Genomic DNA, 13,482 nt, shown 5'->3' with positions numbered 1-13,482 from the left:
AGTTAGTGGTGGTCTCATGTGGCATAATCAGTAATGTAGCCTGTTTCACAATTTGTATTCTTATTTTCTTGCCATTATGAGACATGCAATGGAGTAACTACTTGTCTTGGAATTTAACAATCAATCATCCACATGAAAGCAGAATTACTAACGAGTTATATCCTCAAAACCAAATTTCATCAACTTGACAACTTCAAATTATTGTCTTCACAATTGTTTACCTTTCTTGGGCCTAGAAATCTGCTTTCAACAGGAAATATAGCGTCAAAACATTGTGCTTTAAACTTGATGCTTATCTGGAAGGAAATGATTGTACACATTTTAAAGTTCTTGAGTGAGTCAAAAAACAGATTTAATTTTGTCTTATTCTGTCTTCTGTATGTTTTTGGGCTTTGTATTTTTGTGGCTGTTATATGCATGTTTTGAAAAGGAGGTATGCAGGCTCTTCTGGAATGTAAACATTACAATGAAATAAATATTGTACAATCTAATCATTTTTTCTAAATGTCCTGTTTACAAGGAGGAAGTCTTGATGTGCTCTAGATGGTACTGAGCTATTTTCAGTTTGCTTTACCAGGGTATGGATAATGAAGAGCTAATGGTTTTATAAGGGAAAAACATTTCAAACTGGTGTCACCAGCAAGACGAGACCTGCATATGTAATATACAAATTGTGGCCTAAAACATCATCTTATATAAATTTAACATCATATCCTTATTATTATATTCATTGCCCCTATATATGATGCCCAGAATCTCATGTGGTTAGTGTTGAGTTATATAATGGCATGGGCCCAGTAAATCACAGTACGCATTCTCTTTCAGTAGACTGCTACCATTTAGTAAAATTCTACTTTTGAGGTCACATAAAATTGTCTTCAACTTTTTCACATTAGTGTTTTGGTATGTTTTATTATTGTTTAACTGTGGTGTTTAATTTGAAAGGTGTGTATTTTGAGGGAGGTAAGTTGTGTAGATTTTCTAGCGCCAGGTGCAGCTTGTGCAACTTCTGCTCATGTTGCATGTTGAGGATTTAGTATTCAGTTTGCAGTTTGGTGGGTATATTTAATTTAAATGGCCCTGCTCTACTTTCTGAGGTGTGCATATAGATATGTTTAATTTAAATGTGCTGTGATTTACCATTTGACATCCCATCTGATCAGCTTCATCATTCTACTGTGGAAAAGTTATGAACTGTTTTAAATTGGTCAAATATAAGTAGAACTGGGTTAAAAAACAAGCAATGTGCATTTTTGGGTTTCTCCTGTGTGGATTTATGTGAAGCTTTTTCTCCTTGATTGGACTTGAAAGGAACGCAATATTAATTAATTTTCAAAGTAACTAAAACGTACAGCTAGAAAATCACAATGAAAAACAGACTAAACATCCCCAAAAATGTGGCGGTTATTGTTTTAACGAAATGACTAAAATTAAAATAGCTAGTTCAAGCTTACAGTGGTCAACTATAAAACCATCAGTCTATATTCATTTTATTTTCTTACTGGATAATGTTACCTCTTACTGGATAATATTACACACAGAGGAGGTGGTAATATGCTGGTATTATCACTGGACTAGTATCCCAGAGACCCAGGGAAATGCTCTGGGGACCCAGGTTTGCATCCCACTATGGCAGATGGTGAAATTTGAATTCAATAAAAATCTGGAATTAAAATTCTGACGATGACCACAAAGCTATTGCCGATTGTTGTAAAAACCCATCTGGTTCAATAATATCCTTGAAGGAAGGAAATCTGCTGGCCTACATGTGGCTCCAGCCCTACAGCAATGTGGTTGACTCTTAACTGCCCTCTGAACAAGTTGGTGCAATTAGGGATGGACAATAAATGCTGGCCTAGCCAGCAATGCCCACATCCCATGAACAAATAAAAAAAAGCTTCCTTAGTCTAAATAATACAACTGATTGGCGCTGATGCAATAAGTTGAAAAGAATATTCATATTTATTACTGGAAGGCCCCAAATGAAGTTATTTAGGATGCTGTGAATGAGACTGTCACCTTAGTGCCAAAATATCTAGGAAACATCCTGAAGTAATTGTTGGTGATTCTGAGGGATTGGATATGGATTATCATAAGGACAAGCTGTGTGCCTAGACACAATTGGTTAACACATGAACTTCCATACGAGAAAGGTCAGGATTCAATACCTATAGCTATATGGTGGAGGATTTTATGAAGAATTATAAGACCTAATTTTGTGAGAAATTAGTAGGAAGCATGGGGCCTTGCAGGTAAATTGATGTGCATCAGAAAATAGGTGTGTTCTCACCATATCTGATTTTGCTGATAGATGATTGGATAATTTGGGGAGGGAAGTTGAAAGTTCTTTTCCTGACTTTTTTTGGGCAGCACGATTTATTGTGCCACACTTGCATTTACAATGGCAAATTATTCACAACACAAGTAGCAGTTAAGAAGGTTGGAAAGATTAAAATTATTGTATCAGATTCTAATGTGTTTTATGATCTGGATGAGGGGGACCTCTTCCTGTTGGAACATCACTTACAGGTGCAAAGATGCCTGACATATTTTATGTGCTTCTGTCACTAACCTAGGGTGTAATCTGTATTAATAGACCTTAGCAGTCCTAAATGGGAGAAACTAAAGTGACTTGGAACCATTACTTAGATTCATTACAGCACAGAAGCAGGCTATTTGGCCCATCAGGTCCATGTTTAGGCTCTTTGTTGCTTCCAACTTACTGTAAACTCATATCCAAATTATACCATTTACTGTTGTCTGACTTTACAGTGTGTGATAGTGCTTCCTGTTGCTGTCAAGATCATTATGGCAGGAAGTTTCTGCATAAGGGGATGCTTTTAAGCCACAGCACGTGACCTGTGGCACAGTCTCCTTATTTCTTGAGAAGAGCAAGTTTAATGCTTTAAAAAATGGCTTCAGTTGTGGCCCAGTTGGAGGGCAATAAAAATCAACCACATAAGGAGTGTGACTAGAATCACATGGTGACCAGCCTAGACTCGGGTGGCAGGTTCCCTTCTCTGAGGGATCTTAGCTGGACCAGTTGGGGTTGCGACAAGCCAGTAACTTTCATGGTCATTATTTTAAATTCATATTCTCAACTTGCTTTGGTGAGATTTGAACTCAATTACCTCTGGGCTGGTCGTTTAACCACCAGGCTGCTGTACCTGTCATGCTTGCCAGAGGAAACAGCTACATCTCCTTCCCTGTGGAATACCAACTGGAGAAGACACAAAAATTTCACCAGTTGGCAAGCTTCTTAAGATTCCAGTGCATTATAGTTGGAACCCAAATGGCCAACAAGGCTTTTCAAGTCAGCACCATAAGCTATATGAACCCAGAGTTTGCAATCTGTTCAATGACTTTAGAAAAATGACTGCATAATTGTGGACCTGTGAAGACTTATTTTGTCATTAGGCATTCCTAGCAAGGAGCAATGCTTGCAGGTCCACAGCACTTGATATTGTATGGATTATGATAGCAAACTGATTTCCCAGCTTGTGTGGTTTCTTGCTGGTCAGCCTGATTATATATCAGGTTTATATAATCAGGCTGCTCTGCTGCCTGCCCTGAAGAAGAGTCACACGGACTCGAAACGTCAACTCTGATTCTCTCACCACAGATGTTGTCAGACCTGCTAGTTTTTCCAGCATTTTCTGTTTTTGTTATAGATTTCCAGCATCCACAGTATTTTATCTGACTCTAGAATGCTTTTACTGTGCAACAGGCCATAATCCCTGTATTTGTGGAAGAAGGAGGAACGTTGGGGAGTGTATTCTGCCAAGTTCCACTAACCCAGACAAGGATGATTCCACTCCAGCTTCCACCCTGCCTCATCCGCACGCCTTGCAATTTGGGCCCCTCTACGAGAAACCCAGCGAGAGGGTAGCTAGGTCAGCGGTTATTGTCAACAGACTGCCCCAGGTTGTACGCTTCCAGTTGCAGCCGGTGCGGATGAGGCCATTGTAACAGACAAGGCCTTCCAGAGAGGCTCCCAGGGGGATGTTTCATCTCGATTACCACCCAGATACTGTTGAGGGGAGGAATCTACCCTGATGTCTCTTTTAAACTAGAAATGATTTGTCACTGCAGGGAAATTAGCCTGTAGTAATTCTCCTTTTTTTTTTCTGTTCCTACAGGTTGCATGTATGAGAAAGGTCCCAGACATTTTTATGATGACACCTGTGTAGTTCCTGAAAAGTTTGACAGTAAGTGAATTTCTTTTTTTTTTTTACTCTACTATGTTATAAATAGGATTTAGAGCTTGGGATGAGCACAGACTCTTGAGTCAAATTGGTCTGCATTGGGACAAAATTCAAAAACCTAGGAAAATTGGGGTCTATTCAAGTACTCAGAGAGCCTGTCACATTGCAAGACATATTGGCCGGGATTTTCCAGCCCCGTCGCAGGTGGGACCCGCTGCAGGTGAGGCGGTGCTCCGGCTAGAAGTCCATTGACTTGTGGTGGGACTGGAAGATAGCGGTGGCAAGCAGGTGCGGAAAATCCTGCCCATTGGCTCAAGATGGCCCAAGTTTCTTTTTAGAGCAAGTAGTGGAAGTTTGGTGGGAAGTCAGGTTGATGTATGATAGTCTCCGCTAATCTTGCACTGCAATTATGGCTGTTAATCAGGATGCTCGTCTGAGGAAATTCCCAGAGATTTTGTCTGCTTATTCAGTGGTCCAGTATGCACAAGCGAACTGATTCCTTTCTGTATGAGGAGAGTGATCAGAGGGGATTTTGAAAATGACAATACTGTTGAGAGTGAATGGTTGACAGAAACTTTCATAATGGCAGTTTATTAGCAGCAGTTTGCAAGCTTGCATTTGTAAGATTTTAATAAATGGTACTGTGACACAAAAAATTATTTCCTTCTGAAAGCTTTGAGAAATTCCAGTAATAAACAACCCTTGCTTTGCTCTGTGAATACTTGAGGAAGTCTAGCAATCTGTCATCTGCAATTACAATTGAAGTAGTTTAATTCAGTACATATCATATGATTTTAAGAAATGAAAATTTATTTTCTGATGAAGTCCACAGCCACTGTCTGCTCAGCCACTTTCCTTGTTCTTCAATCCCCACTGCTGTATCATGCAAAAAATTAATTGTTCCAATGATAAACTCCCATTCTTAGAGATGACTTTTCTCAAAACACATCAATTGTTGAATTTTGATTTGTACTATCATTCAGAAATGCCAGATTATATTTTTCTCCTAAGTATAGCTGTCAGTGACAATGGGTTGAATTTTCCCGGCTCTGTGTCGATGGGTTTGAGGCGCTGGTGCCGGGAAAAGCAATGGGAAAATCCATTGGGACTGCTCCCCATGCTGTTCCACCTCCAGTTGACTTTCCCAGGGGTGAGCTGCCACAGGAATCGGCAGCCCATTCCACAGAGGTGGGCAGGCACCGAAACCAATGAAGGCCTCAATCAAAGGCCATTTTCCCCCAGCGCTGCAACTTTCCTGGCATCTCACGGCCCCCCCCTCCCCTTTCCCCCCATTGTGTCAGGAGCCTGGCAAAGCTGTGGAGGTGGCCCCTTGCCAGAAAGTTGGCGGGCCATGGGTGGCTGAAATAATTGACAGCATTAGGGGGTCACAGTACTCACGAGGGCTCAGGAACAACTGCAGACTCTCTTTTGGAGGGATCAACCCTTCATCCTGAGGCCCCTCATAATAATTTGTCATCTTTTTCACCATTAAAGCAGGAGGCTTCTTAGAATGCCCCCATTTTGAGATGCCCCAAGGGTCTCCCTCTTCACCAGCAGCACTCAAGTCTCCCAGTGGGACTGCTGTCAGAACAGTGCTACAAGCAATCCCATTGAGCCCCCAAATCCCTGGTCCTTCCCTGGCTGTCCTTAATTAATTGGCAAATGCAAAGGTGGCCATTGAGGAAGCTGCCTTACATAAAGCTGCTCCACTGGGCACATTGAGGCCATGTGCAGGTTTGGGACCTGCATATGGTCCCAATGTTGGCATCCCAATGTCTGTGGGAAAACTCAGCCCAATTATATTGCACTTTTAACATAATAAAATGCCTCCAGGTGTATCTTTGAGGCGTAAGGAAAAATGGAAGTCAAGCCAGCAAAAGATTTAGATGGTTGCATTAACAGCTAGATTTTAAGGATGAACTTAAAAGAGAAGAGAGCAATAGAGTGTTGGAGGGAGGTGGCTCCAGAGCAGGGGCTTTGATAACCAAAGATGCAGCTACCAGCTGTAAAGCAAAAGGAGAGGAAAATCAGCAAGGGATTTTGACAAGAGCCTTTCAGTGCTATGGGATGGAGAAAACCATATTGATGGAATTCAACTGGAGTTGCAGGCAAGTTAGGTGTGGATGTGGGAGGTAACAGTGCAGTGAGAGACTTAGAGTAGAAAGGGAGTTTGGACATTGGCAGTAGTTAATGAGAACAGGGATAATGATTTTTTTTTTAGGAATATATGATGTTGTCAGTTTTCAAAGAAAAGGGATGATGCTTGAGGAGAGGGAATTATTTACAATACTATTCCCAAAATTACAATCTTGCCCTGGCATCCTCCCCCTGTGGTAGAAACCTATTCTGGCACGAAATACTTTTGAAAATATGTTGTTTTGGGAATAAAATAGTGCGCAAGAGTTTTTGGCTCCTTTTACAGGTCCTCCATAAATGTAGACACTATGTACAGGGTATCCATATATGATTATAAACTGTCTGGAAACATATTGTAAAAATCCATCCACCTTTCACTCCTAGCATTTCTCAAAGAGTTCCAATTGAAAGCATCACACATGCAAAATATATGTGACACTTGCAATCAATTGGCTCAAACATCATCTTCATAAAACAGCAACAGATCTCAAAAGCTTACCAGTGATGAGCAGCATCTTTTTAGGAAACATGGCATCTCAAAATTTGTCTATTCACAGAACTTCCACATAGGGAATAATTGAGCAGGCATAAATAAGAACTTGTATCTCTGTTTGGGGGTTCGTCCATTCTCACTCTGGGATTTCTGTGGATCTTCTTCAATATTTATGAAGATAAATGACTGAAAATCCTGAAGAAATAATGGTACAACTTTCTGCTCTGGTCAGTTAGACATTTAAAGGGACAAGTAAAATTAAACCTAGCTCTACTGTAGCAAACAAGAGCTTTCCTGAAGGTGGTCCTTTAATGCCTATAGAAGAGCCTATCAAACCATAGGTACTCCACTACTTTTGTTATAGCTCACAACCTAATGCTCAAGTCTTCTGAAACACCATGGAGATTAATTTCAACTTTGTTATCTGGGCAGAACAGATTGCTTACATGTTATAAAACTCAACTGTTTTATCTGATGGAAATTGGATGTGTTTTATAATGAATGCGTGATCCCCTCCGCCACATTACCAGCTAGGCAGCTAAGCTGAAAATGAGCCCCCAAATCTTTGGCCAGAATTTTCCCATTGGCGAGTTGGGAAACCCACACGTCATTGAGGCCATTGACAGGATAATTAAGATAATTAAAGATCCTGCCCGTCCAATCTTGAGGCTGGCGGGCAGACAAGGTGCCCCAGCGGGCTTCTGATAATACATGAAACCTCATCCAATGGCGGGATGAGGTTTCATGTCTGTTTTTAAAAACTTTAATTAAGTTTCTGTGCTTTTTATTAATATGTCCCATCTCGTGTGACATTGGCACATGAGGGGGACATGTTAATAATTTTTTATTTTTTCTATTTTTAAAGTATTTTAGGCTGTCAGTAATCTCCCTGAGACAGCACTTAGTCTCAGGGAGCGTGCAAAGGAGTGATTTGGATGATGATGATTTTCTTTCTTATTTAGGCATTTGCATACATCTAGAATTGCGGCAGACTGTTTAATAACATGGCTTGCCTCTGTAAATAATTCTCTTTGTCAATACAGCTGTTTAACAGTATGACTTTTTAGCATAGATGAGATTATATATAGGTCTACTGAACTGACATGAGACCTGGTGAAATCTTGCATAGAATTCAATGACAATAAGAAGGAAGTAATGCAGAAAATGTTGAAAATATGCTTCAGCACATCAGACCAGGCAGCATCTGAAGAGAAATAAAGGGTTACTGATGTTTTGGGTATGTAGTCCTTCATGAAATAGAGGCATTTTACCAAATAATGGCCTCAATATTAACCCCCTCACAAAGGCCTCAAGAGGGTCATGAGACTGTTAAGTACTTAAATATAGGGAAAGCCCCCCCCAGTCTGCCATTCACACAACCACTGCTGATAACAACAACAACTTGTATTAATATAGCCTTTAACATAGTCAAACGCCCAAGATGCTTGATACCATGGCAATGCCATGGCATACAAGGCTATGGGCCTAGTGCTGGAAAATGAGATTGGAATATTTAGATACTTGTTTGATTGGCGCAGACTCGATGGGCCGAAGGGCCTTTTTCTATGCTGTAGACCTCTATGACTCTAAGGCGACCATGGAAAGGTGCGACACTTCATTAGCATATTTAAATCAGGTTCCCACAGTTCCATTAGGAGCCCAATTTCAAATTCATGACTGCCGTGCAGGTTTCCAATGGCTCAGGAAACTCAGTAGAGGTGGAAGATGCAAGCTCCACAGAGTAAGTGCCTTTTACGGCATTCCTTTTAGGCCAGGATGAGCAGGTCTTCAGCCTACGACTTGTCAATTAGTGACTGTCCCCAGTCCCATTTGTTAACTTTTCCCACACTCCCCTGGCTCTGATCAGTAATCATTTCCCCATCTCCTGATCACCAGGAATTGTCCCCAAAGGTCCCTCTGGCTGTAGCCTCCTGCTGCCCATGATCTTTCATGCCCATCGACCAGTCTGACAAATTGCCTGACAGCCAGGCAGGAACCAACAGAAGACAAGGGCCTGCCATTAAGTTTGACAGGACCTCGCCAGGTTTTTGCCTGCTTTTGGCCTCGCTGGTCCCCCTCCCCACAATTATCAGGGCCCTTGAGTAACTGGATTGAATGACCTACAAGCTGCTTACTAGGAGACCTTTTCATGTTTCTATATTACCTCAGTGAAGATCTTTTCTAACATCAAAGAGTTTTTTCTTTTTATTTTGCAATAAAAGGGGAAATGTTTGACCAGCAGTGCACTATATCCAAGATATGAAATGGATAAGGTTACAGTTTGGATTATGGAGTCAATCAAGGAAATTTACCTGTTCAAGTGAGAATGGGTAGAAATTGTTGGGAGCATGCTCGCATCCTATATTCAAATTTGCTTCTATTTTGCAGTATAGAGCTAAGCCCCACTTGATTCTGTATCCTCATGATGATCTAAAATGAAGTACGGCAAGCTTGCACTCAACAACTGGGGCAAAATTTTCTGCCTGTCAGGCGGGTGGGCCCGACCCACTCTCCGGCGGGCGGGGAGCCGATCCCCGCCATTTTACGTGGGCAGGCCAATTAAGGCCCGCCCAGCGTGACGTCCGGTGGGAAGCGCTATGCGCTTCCTGTGCAGGCGGGGGGGATTCCCCAAAAGCGAGAGTGCGCTCTTTCGCGCATGCGCATGAAAGAGTGCACATCTTCCTGAGGCAAAGTGCTGTCTCAGGGAGATTGCTTACACTTTTAAAAAGATTAAAAATACAAAAAAAGATCCTTTACACTTCCCCTTCATGTGACAATGGCCACATGAGATGGGACATGTTCATAAATTACAGTAAAACTTTATTAAACTGTTTAAAACCCTGCATGAAACCTCAACCCACTGATGGATGGAGTTTTCATGTTTGTTCTATTGCCCGCCGGGGCTCCTGACCTGCCCACTAATCTTAAGGTTGGATGGGCAGGTCCTTTAATTGCTTAAATGATCCTGTCAATAGCCTCAATTGGCTATTGACAGGTCAGCGGGCCCACAAATGATTTTACCGCGCTCCCGCCTTCCTGAAAATTTAAATGGGGAGGGATGATGTTGGGGGCTCCTCCCAACATCATCCCGCGTCATTTTACACGTTGGCGAGCAGGTCCTGCTCCCTGCTCGTCGACGGCAAAATTCTGCCCCTGGGCAACATGGATAGCGACACGTAAACACTTAATGCAATCAGCTGAAATTTCTCTTTCTCTAATTTTGCACTCAAAAGTTATCTGCTAACTTAGCAGAGTGGGAAATTTCAGATGATTGCCTTCAATTAAGCATTTACATATCACAATTTCATGGCTTAACTTCAGTGCCTCAGGTCTTGGAATAAACCCCAGTTTAGTGACAAAAGATGCCTTTGTTTTTTGTATAAACTCTCCAGTGTTGTGTCGAAAATGTGGTGCCTGATACAAACAAGCATTATTGTGGCAAATTGTGAATATTGTGAATGCGTGCAGACCTGCGGGTTATCTTTCAGTCTTCCATTCTCAGCATGGAATCTCCATAATCAGGATTTGGGAGCTATAGTGAACCAGCCCCATCTCCATGACTGCCCTGGCTACCAGAGGGACTCAGTATTGGGAAGAAATCCTTGCAAAAATACCCCAAACCTGCACCATCTGTGGTATAATAAATCTTCGGCTATAGTACAATGAACAACGTGATTCCAAAATGAAATTTGTAGGCTTTTTTTTATTTGTTCATGGAATGTGGGGATCGCTGGTTAGGCCAGCATTTATTGCCCATCCCTAATTGCCTTTGAGCAGGTGGTGGTGAGCTGCCTTCTTGAACGGGAGGGAGTTTCTGGGTTTTGACCCAGCAACAGTGAAGGAATGGCGATATATGTCCAAGTCAGGATGGTGTGTGGTCTGGAGGGGAACTTGCAGATGTTGGTGTTTCCTTGTATCTACTATCTGTATCCTCCTCAGTGGTAGAGGTTTTAGGTTTGGAAGACACTTTCAAAGGAGCTTTGGTGAGTTGCTGCAGTGCATCCTGTAGATGATACACTCTGCTGCTACTTTGTGTGGGTGGAGGAGGGCGTGGCTGTTGAAGGCAGAGGATGGGGTGCCAGTCAAGCGGACTGCTTTGTCCTGAATGGTACTGAGCTTGTTTTGTGTTGTTGGAGCTGCACTCATCCGGGCAAATGGAGATTATTCCATCACGCTCCTGACTTGAGACTTACAGATAGTAGACAAGCTTAGGGAAGTCATGGGTGAATTACTCTTTGCAGGATTCCCAGCCTCTGACCTTCTCTTGTAGCCACAGTATTTATGCAGCTGGTCAGGTTCAGTTTCTGGTCAATGGTAACCCCCCCCACCAGGATGTTGATAGTGGAGGATTCAGCGATTGTAATGCCATTGAATGCCAAGAGGTGATGGTTAGATTCCCTTTTGTTAGAGACGATCATTGCCTGGCATTTGTATGGCACAAATGTTACCTGCCACTTATCAGCCCAAGGCTGAATTTTATCCAGGTATTGCTGTATTTGGCCACAAACTGCTTCAGTGTCTGAGGAGTCACAAATGGTGCTAAACATTTTGCAACCATCAGCAAACACCTCCAATTCTGACTTTATGATTGAGGGCATGTCATTGATGAAGCAATTGAAGACGGTTGGGCCGAGGACACTATCCTGAGGAACACCTGCAGTGATGTCCTGGAACTGAGATGACTGACCTCCAATAACCACAACGTCCTCCTTTGCGCTAGGCATGACTCCAACCGGTGGAAAGTGTTCCCCCTGATTCCCATTGATTCCAGTTTTGCTAGGGCTCCTTGATTCCACACTCGGTCAAATGCTGCCTTAATGTCAAGGGCAGTCACTCTCACCTCACTTCTGGAGTTCAGCTCTGTTGTCCATGTTTGAACCAAGGCTGTATTGAGGTCAGGAGCTGAATGGCCCTGGCGGAACCCAAACTGAGTGTCGGTGAACAGATTATTGCTGAGTAAGTGCCACTTGGTCATACCGTCAACGACACCTTTCATCTCTTTACTGATGATCAAGGGTAGACTGATGTGACTGTAATTGGCCTGGTTAAATTTATCCTGCTTTTTGTGAGTTGAGGTTGTGATGATGCCATGATCTTACAACAAACTGTCCCAGACAATATTGATGCAACTGGCTGCAGTCAGCAGATTTGTACATAAAAAAGATATATATGATCTATTTTATCATCTGGCTGAGGTCACAAATATTTAGCTACCACTTCCTGATAGATTTGCTCTCAGCGCCAAGAATATGTCCATTGAAATAAATGGTGGTAAATAGACTTTTCTTGGAAGTTGATGGTTAATGGGCATTTTGAAACCCTTGAGAATTTTGGCTAGTATTGTGCATGTGCATGTGCACGCATGTGTGTGTGTCCAAACATCTTTCTATGTTTACTTTTGGTGTCACTTTTTAATCCATTTTTGCTATCAAACATTCTGAAATTAGGGATGGTGTTACAGGAGTTAGATGCAGAGTAAAGCTCTTGTTAGATATTTCTTGCAGTGCTCTTTAATCCTGTCCCACTCCATCATTTTCTGTTCCCTATTGTCAGCCACCATAAGCCTTTTCCAATTCAGATTGTTAATCCAGCATAGAAGTATGGGCAATTTTACAGTGTACGTATGCATCTAATATAAAGTCTGCAGGATGTTCAGACCCTCCAAATTCATTTCACTTAGCATTGCTGCAGCTGTTAGAGAGATGCTTTCACCTCGTAAGTTTTGAAACCAAAAGCCAAGAGGAGCAGTGACATTATGCAGCAACTTGCATTTACATAGCACTGTTAACCTACTAAACCATTCCAAGACACTTCACAGGAGCATTAACAAACAAAATTTGAAAACAAGCCACATTGTAGGACAGGTGACCAAAAGCTTGGTTAAAACTGTAGATTTTAAGCAGCATTTTAAAGGAGGGGAGAGGCAAAAAGTGTTAAAGAAGGACTTCCAGAGCTGAGGGCCTAGACAGCTGAAGGCATGGTGGTCAATGGGGTGGTGACAGTCACAGATGTGCAAGAGGCTAGAATTGGAGGAGTGCAGAAATCACACAGGGTTGTTAAGCTGGAGGAGACTACAGAGATAGAAAGGACGAGGTCATGGATGGATTTGAAATCAAGAATGAGAATTTTAAAATCGAGGGGTTGTTGCACTGAGAGCCAGTGAAGGCCAGCAAGCACAGGAGTGACGGCTGAGCTGTTCTTGATGTGAGTTAGGACACATCCTGCAGAGTTTTAGATGAGTTGAAGTGTATGGAGCATGCAAGGTAGGAGGCTGGCCAGGGTAGCTAGGTTTGACAATTTCAATCCAGATTGAGATCCAGTGCTGATTTCTGACAAATACGAAACTTTACCTGGTTCATATTGTTAATGCAACAAGGTGGCTTCTGTTTCCACAGGTGACATCAAACAGGAGCCAGGCGTATATCGGGAAGGACCGACTTACCAGCGCAGAGGCTCTCTCCAGCTTTGGCAATTTCTAGTGGCTCTGCTGGATGATCCAGCAAACTCGCACTTTATTGCATGGACGGGCCGCGGCATGGAGTTCAAACTCATTGAGCCAGAGGAGGTGGGTCTCCACTGTTAGCATAACTGTAGTAAAAAGAAACAGGGCACCTAATCAGCAAGGGGAGGTTGGGGATTGAGGGAGTG

The 13,482-nt window shown here is 42.3% G+C and overlaps 1 protein-coding gene across 2 annotated transcripts in view; it reads left to right on the top strand.

Annotated features, from left to right (window-relative positions):
* The window catches only part of etv1 (ETS variant transcription factor 1), a 150,789-nt gene that overhangs the window by 114,416 nt on the left and 22,891 nt on the right, over nucleotides 1-13,482 (top strand). For both annotated transcript variants that reach the window (XM_041184314.1, XM_041184313.1), the window contains 2 exons: nucleotides 4,140-4,208; nucleotides 13,230-13,399. In XM_041184314.1, coding sequence (XP_041040248.1) covers nucleotides 4,140-4,208; nucleotides 13,230-13,399 — 239 coding nt within the window. The remainder of the gene's footprint in view (nucleotides 1-4,139; nucleotides 4,209-13,229; nucleotides 13,400-13,482) is intronic.

The sequence above is a fragment of the Carcharodon carcharias genome, chromosome 3, assembly GCF_017639515.1.
Source record: "Carcharodon carcharias isolate sCarCar2 chromosome 3, sCarCar2.pri, whole genome shotgun sequence".
NCBI classification, from domain to species: Eukaryota; Metazoa; Chordata; class Chondrichthyes; order Lamniformes; family Lamnidae; genus Carcharodon; species Carcharodon carcharias.
The sequence above is the reverse complement of the archived record's forward strand: the minus strand, read 5'-3'. Positions and strand labels throughout refer to the sequence as shown.